The sequence below is a fragment of the Mesitornis unicolor genome, unplaced genomic scaffold, assembly GCF_000695765.1.
Source record: "Mesitornis unicolor isolate BGI_N332 unplaced genomic scaffold, ASM69576v1 scaffold21826, whole genome shotgun sequence".
Classification (NCBI taxonomy): Eukaryota; Metazoa; Chordata; class Aves; order Mesitornithiformes; family Mesitornithidae; genus Mesitornis; species Mesitornis unicolor.
In genome coordinates, this window is record NW_010189193.1 from 6,561 (window position 1) to 14,315 (window position 7,755).

Below are 7,755 nucleotides of genomic sequence, written 5' to 3' on the forward strand. Positions count from 1 at the left end.
ATTGATCTGATAAAAGGCTCTTAAGTCATTAATTCAAGTCAGGCAAGATTAAGAAACATTTCAGCAATAACAGAAACTGTGTTAGGGCCTTAGTGATTTCAAAGGACTCTTTCTTAATTGGCTTCACAATATTGTTCCTTTCAGCTTTTTGTTGTAACAGAGTGGTAATAGGAAATTTATGCTTTCAAAGTCACCAGTGGCTCCCAAACAAGTTTTCAGGGCTCTGTAGTGTTTTCTTTACTTTAGTAATGAGAAAAGCCTTCTAGGGATTCTTGCATTAAATCCGTCTTTCTAACCCAGAGAAGGAGCACTGACTGATTCTTTAAACTTTCACAGATCTTCGACCTGGCTATAAACCTAAGGGGATGGGGGAAGAGATTGAGCAACACTAGGATACATTATCAATATGAAACCATGACACCCACATGGATGAGGCTACCAGATAAAGTCCTTGTTTTGATCTGGGGTGCTTGGACAAAGTCTTCTTAGTCAGAGGTCAAAAGCCCAGAAGGGATGGTCTCCAAGACAGGTTTGCCCTCCTCATCCATCCCTGTGCTCCCATATCACATCTCTGGGAGCTTTGACATGCACCCCATGGGGACAGTCATCCCCACAGCACTGGTCCATCAGGGGGAGGTGTATGGGAGGGTCATCTCCATCAGCAAGCAAATGGGCAGAAACAGCTGCTTGCTGGTTTTGTCACTTCTTACCGCAGGTTTGATTCTGCCTATTCTTGCAACTCGCCATCAGAGCAAAGGACTTGGTGAACAGGAGTTTTTATTCGTAGCATGACCATATGTGAATGTTGAGCCTTCAGGCCAGTCCATGTCCTGGCTATGGTTCAAACCCCACGGAGCAGCACCTTACCTGCTGAGCTTCATTTTAAAACCCACCGCATCCATTTGCATTTCTACTTTCAGCTCCATCCCATACTGCACAAAGACACAGACCTTCCCTCAAAAAAACCTGGCTGCTGGACTCCTACTCCTCTGCATCTTTCCTCTGTACCAAAATCCATGACAAAACATCCTCTTAGCTTCTGCAAACACTAAGAGCCTTTTTATGTCAAGGAGCTAAATCTTGTTACTCAGCCAGCATTAATTTCCTTCTTCTAAGACTAAAGGTTTTGATCCCTTCCTAATTAAAAAAAAATGCACCAAAGCTAAATAATTCTTGTCTTCTTTCCAGATAAGGAAGAAGAGAAAACAAAAAGGGTTGCAATATTTTGCTGGCTTGCTCATCTTAATGGTCTTGGTAGGGGCTTGTTAAGTCCTTAGAGAGGATATTGTGGTCCTGGGGTGTGAGACTGCTTTTTGTGCCCCAAAGGGATGACACAGTGGGCTAAATGTTGTCTTTGAACTGGGACCTTAAAGGTAGGAATCAAAACAAAGATTAGGATGATGAGCATTTAATATCCAGGCTCTGGCCCTAACCAAGCCCATGGCTTGATAGCCAGTATCACTCAGGTCCAGAACAAACACTTCACTGGCTACCCTTTTTCCGTCACCATCCCTAGCCTGGACCACCTCTTAGTTGATCTGGTTTCTCCTCTTTCCAACGAGAGGCTCAGCTGACCGTCATGTTTACCCAAGCCATCCCTTTGGTCACACAAGCACAGCACTGCCAAGGATGCATTGCAAACGCTGGACTTCAAATTCCTTCCGTGGCGATCACTGCATGAAGAGGCTGGCTGGAGGAGGAAATAAAAAGAAATAAATGCTCCTTTCAGAAGGATTAATGGTGGGTTGGAACCCACGCAAACTAAAGTCAATGTTTACCAAAGGCTGCAATAGATCTTGTGGTTGCTGCCAGTTGCAAAACCCATCACTGGGATCACTCTGCTGGGGCTGGGCTGGGGCTGCACCAGGCTGCTTGCTGGTGCTGGGGCCTTGGGACATGCCGAGAGCTGGTCCAGAGTGTGCCCTCCTGAAGCATGTACATAGCACACACGAGGCCCTGAACACCATCATTTCAATCCATGGACCATTCGTACACAGGAGAGGGTTCAGCCAGGTTTGGACAAGACTTTTATTTCATCTAAAAGAGAACAACACAGGGTATCCAGGCACTTGGTGTTATCTCCTTGTGTGGCTCACTCCTGCTTTCTTCATAAAGTGCCAAGCCATTTCTTCTATTAAAGCCTGATCATTTTGTGGTTTTCACATTTTTAATCTCCTGCAGCAGGTCAGACATTAGAGCGAGACTGACTAACAAGATCATGAAATCTTCAAAATCTATTTTGTTCTCCGACTCCTCATCCAAGGTAGAAATTATTTCCTGGTATTTTGGTTTGTTTTCTTGGCCCTATGAAGAATTTTAAATGAAAAAAAAAAAAAGCATGAACTCCCCTTTTTATTGCATCGTAAAAAAGACACCTGTGTAAAAATTTATCTATTTTCTATCTTCTCATTCAGGTTTTTATGTTCACATTCATAGTAGTCTTTCCAAACTTATCCCAAGAAACTCAAACAGAAACATTATTGCAATCAGACAGGAGAACAACCAGTCCCCAAACTTTCTACTTGAATTCAGAATATATCTTTTAAAATACACCCAGTCATGACTGAAAATCTGGCAGGGATGAATGTAGCTGCTAACTGCTGGAAAAAAATTCTGCAAGAAGTTTGCAACCACAAGCACTGATATAGCTGGTTTTTGCCATATCCGGCTGCCACCAACACCCTGGGTAGGTCACGGATGGAGAGGTGCTCCCTTTCTCCCCACGGCCCCACCAGTGTCCGCAGTGCATGCAGCTATGCAGCACGGGGCTGGCTCTGGCAAACTACCAACCACCTAATTAAATGCAATGGGTTTCTTCTCTTTGTAGATGCTGTCTCTTGTCATCATCTGAGGGCCTTTATTTTTTGGTCTGTTGTTTTCAATTGCCCTACTTTGTTAGCAGAAATGCAAACAGGCATGTCAGCAGTGGTTTATTGCTGTCCCACCCTCCTGTGTTAGACACAGGCTCAAAATAAAGCAACCAATTCACTGAAGAGGTTTGTACCAGATCACTGAGGTCTCACATGGGATTCCCCCATGGCCTGATGCTCACCCAGCTGGAGGACAGAGCCCGAGGTGCCATTCCTGCCCCCAGCACCACCCACTCACCCAAACCCCCTCACCTGTATGAAACCCCCAAACTGGGTTTGCAGCAGGCTTTTGGTTTCAGCTTTGCTGAGCTTGCCCTCGGGGTCAGCAGAGTTGTTATACACCAAAGCCACAGTGGCAAAAGCTTTTTCAAGGTCTGAACCTTTTCCTAGAGCTGGGGATGGGAGGGAGAAGAGTTACCAGCCTATCAGGAGAAAGTAGTATTTTAGATATAATTGAAAGGAATCTGTCAGAACCATCCTGAGTGGGTGGAAATCTGTGTAGTTTCATTAAAAGTTAATGAGACTGAAACTGTTTATACCCACAGAGGACCTGGCCCAGATTTTATTTGGAGTGGCCCAGCAACATGCCTCATGTGCTGTGGAAACACCCCAAAAGGGAGCTTTTGATCAGAGCTGGGGCATGCAGCAGTAGTAACACAAGGTGGTATGTGAGACCTATCTGGTCTGCCCCCACCCTGGGTAATCCAGCAAGAACCTGCCACACCATGGGGACAGGCCACATTGGCCATTTTTGGATGCATTTAGACCCCCAGGGTCTTTTATCAGGGGAAACGTGGCCCATCCAGGAAGCCTGGCTGAACAGGTATGTCCATGTCTGAGCATCAGCGCTGCACTTCAGCGTTACAGTATACGTGGGATTTTGGCTGGAATATTTGGGTGAACTCATCCCCCCAACTCCTGAACTGTATCCTAAAGACTGCACGCTCACAGTCCTCGGTTACCATCAGGTATCACAGAAGATTCAGGTTGTGATTTTTCAGGGAAAGGCAAGAAGGAGAGGAGATGCAGATCAACACAGTAGCACATTGCATAGGGACCAATGAGACCCTCTCATCTTGCGCTGGCTGAGGGTCTGCACAGTCTCCACAGCCCTGCTAAGTCCCCAGGATTTACTGCACTTGGGCTGTGGCTTTGCAAGATCTGAGCCCCAAGAGAGCAATGAATGGGTCCCCTTACCTTTTATTGATGCCAGCTGCTTGGCTATAGGTATGCTGGTAGTGAGAGAGAAGAGAGGCACAATTATAACCTGGTGAATTGTGTGTGTGTATATATAAATATATATATATAGTGTATACACAGTTTCTCCACAAGTGGGCTTGCTCACTTTTGTCTCATTTAATCACCCAGGAGCTCAGGGCTTCCCCAGGGTACTGGCTTTCCTTCCCAGTGAAAAGGAAAACACCGTTTACCAGCAGCACACAACATCACACAGCTCCTGGTTCTTCACCTAGGCAGGTAGCCTGGGGTTGTTACTAAAGATTCTTATTAAATCATTTTAAGAGGGAAATTGCAACATCCTTTGAGTCATTTCTTCAGAAAATGAAAGAGCTCCAGAAGGTTTCTTGGTTTTAAACCCATCTCCAGGAAAGTACAGAGGGGTCTGTCATCCCCGACTCACCAGTTTGGAGCAGACACAGAGCTTTTATTTCCAGCAGGACTCACATCTGAAAGAAGCACCTCCCTACTTTCTATTAAAACTTAAAACCTACTTATTTTTGCTAAAGTGCTGGAAACTAATTACACAGTAGCCAACACACAGAAGAAGAGATTGCTTGCGATAGAGACAAATACAGCCAAATAACGAATTTCAAGACAAATTGCAGAGCAATTGCAGAGATGCAAAGAACAAAGTGATGACTTACCGCTTGGGCATGCCTGCTGCAGCCAAAGGGTTTTTTTTGGTAGAAGCTGGAGCTGGCTGATTGACCGAATAATGCTTGGTGCTGGGCACGCTGGCTCTGCAGCCACACATCTCCAGGCTGGACTGTTTGTGATCTCCAAGCAACTCCAGTAATAGCAAACAGTTGAGCTGAAGCTCTGCCTTGTGAGAGCAGCCTGCTTGAAGCCGTGCCCTATCAATAATGTAAATGCTGCCTGGTGATCATGGAGCTGGCTAAATACAACATCCGAAAAGCAGCCCCTGTAAGGAAGCACTGCTGGGGTGACCAGTAGCATGGCTTTTATTTTATGTGAGAATTTGACAGAAACAAACCGAACTAATGGAGCCCAAATCCTCTTAGATCTGTAGGGATGTAACATTGCATCAGGAATAACTAAGACACTGAATCCATTCAGCTATACACATTATCATTTTAATGGGAAACCCTTCTAGCGTGGGCTAATGTAACTTGCCTTGAGCTATTAAGTGCGTTGTTCCTATAGACAGAGTCAGAAGCCAAGTGTTTCCCAGTTCCTGACCCAGCATTTATCCTGCTTTAATATTTATTCCCCCCGGTGCAGTGCAAAGATGGGATCTGTTCTTCCTCCGAGCTGCTTAAAAAGCAGTGTCCAGCACAGATCCTCTGCTTCGGTTTCTACCCAAATGGATGCTGCCTGCTCCCAAAAGCAGCACGGAGCCATATGGCAGAGCAGTCGCCCATTGGAAGAACTGGAAGGGCTCTGATGAACCTTGTTATTTATTGGCATGGATATCACTATTAGAAAACACACAGCTTGTCACGCTGCCTATCTCTGCGCATCATCTCCTTCCTGCAGATCCTTTGCCTAGGGGCGTCCGGACAGGATGACTTCAACCTAAAAGACCAAGCAGCCGTTTTAATCCCAGGGTGGTCTGTTAATAGATAGTGACTTCAGCTACCTCATCCAGATCATCACTCCCGGTGAAAGGATACAACACTGATGTTAAAACTACCCAGAATGAGACTTTATGTAACAGGACACGCAAAGGAGACTGCAACAGATGGCCTAGAGAATTAAAATGTTTTCCTCATTTAGTTGAAGCTAAATTACTGAAGGCTAATGAATAAGGATGTTCACCACCTTACTGTTCCTGGATTTTAATTATCTTAAAAAGCATGGGAAAAGAGAACCTTTAATTTTCCATCTAAGAGTGTCATTACTCAAACAATTCAGAGCCTTTTTCTGAGAGGTTTAAGCTGTCTTAGATCTCTAGTGCGTTCTTTGGGACCGGCTCATGAATAAAACAGAGCTTGTAATTGCAATGACGCAGCCAAAACACATATAATCAATGCTCATTATCCCATCAATTAACACACTAAAATTAAACAAGAATTCAGGCTTAGTAATCTGCCATCAGCTAAAAAAAAAAAAAAAAAGAGTCTTGCTATCATGTTGAAGTGATAATTCCCTTTCACATCTGTTGAACCATACAACACGCCATGAAAAGCCTTACATCCCGGTTAATCCGCAGGATGGTAATGTTTGGTCTTAGCGTCCAAGGTAAAAATGAGAGTGAGAAACAGACTCGGTTGCTTGTTTACCGGCTACAGGCAGTGCTGTGAGCTGCCTGGCAAAGCCAGTACTCTGTGTTTTGGGCTCTTTCCACCGCAGATCAGATTTCAGCTCACAGTTTTTTTAATCCAACCGCCTTTGGAGAGCCTGAGCTCTGGAACAGGTGATTTGCTTTGCTGGGGTAGCAACAAGTTCAAGCCAGCCCGGGGTATGTTATGCCTCTAGGATATACTAATTAGTGTACACAGGCGCATTAGTGCCTGACAGATAAAGCACGAGGATAACCCTTGTCTTTGCAGATGATCAGCTTTGAAGACAGCAAGATTTTGGCTGTATGTGTTGCTCGAGTATTCTGGTCAGCAAGGTGTGCAGGGAGCCAGGCCATCTGCTCTGTATCTATTTTGATAGACTCTATTTATGTTTGAAATATCCAGGTGCTTTTATCAGTCAATTTTTAGCATGTTTCACACATTAACAATATTGTCTGCACAAAATATGCAACCTGATACTTAAAACTGTAAAATCTTTACAGGCAGTTCAATTAAAATAATTGCCACAGCAAAAAGCCGCCGTCTCCACTTCACTTTTGGTATTTTCCCTGAGTTTTCTCATCCTTTCCAAGTACTTTCTGCAATTCAAGAAGATTTACATTGTGAAACAGGTGTGTGTGGTGAAGCCCTGGCTCCCTTAGAGATGACCCCATGGCCCTGGGCAGGTGTGAGCATGCCCATGGCAGGGAGAGCTCAGGGATGGAGGTGCCAGGGAATACCTTAACTCAAAGATGCATTCGCTCCATCAGCCACTCAGACTTCATTTCCTCAGCGAACTAACACTCAGGGAGGTAACAGCTTGATTTCTTTGTGGCCAGATTATGCTCCCTTTGATCTTACCTGATGTGCATATTTTTTTTTTTCCCAAAGAGGCAAGAATGACAAGCCCCACCACTCCATCTTAGCCCAAAGCAGGACTGGCTGCCACAGCCTTGTACCATTTCCCTCTTGCTCCATCCCTTTGAAATCAATTACTTATTGTGGTAAAAGCTCGCAGAGGCAGCAGGTCTAATGTGCTCTTTGCGGTCGGTCTCCCAACACCTGCCCTGACTCACGGTGCCCTCAGGCTGCCTGCACCCCTCCTGCCCATGCGAGTGGGCTCAGTCCTGTGGGGAAGGAACTTCCCCTCCTGTTCTGCATGATGGCATGCAAAGAGGAGACACAACCCAGGGCAGGTTGAGGAGGGGTTTAGCCAGCTTGAGGAATTGATAGCTGTGCTGCTGCAACAAGCACTCTGCTTTGCACAGGTGTGAGGTAGCCAATGGCCACTGCTGGTCTGGCTCCTGCTCACCAGGCACTGGTTTACCCATGCTAACATACTGATAAGCATCCTAAAATCTGAACCCCTGCATTTATTCCAGTAGGTAAGGAATGTAAGTAAA

The 7,755-nt window shown here is 45.3% G+C and overlaps 1 protein-coding gene across 1 annotated transcript; it reads right to left on the reverse strand.

Annotated features, from left to right (window-relative positions):
• Positions 1 to 2,145: 2,145 nt before the first annotated feature.
• SNTN (sentan, cilia apical structure protein) lies at positions 2,146 to 4,863 on the reverse strand. The gene is made up of 4 exons (XM_010185989.1): positions 4,754 to 4,863; positions 4,068 to 4,102; positions 3,123 to 3,262; positions 2,146 to 2,304 (listed from the first exon to the last, which is right to left on the reverse strand). Exons 1-4 carry the CDS (start codon positions 4,861 to 4,863, stop codon positions 2,146 to 2,148), a joined length of 444 nt encoding a protein of 147 aa, XP_010184291.1.
• Between the last annotated feature and the right edge of the window lie 2,892 nt (positions 4,864 to 7,755).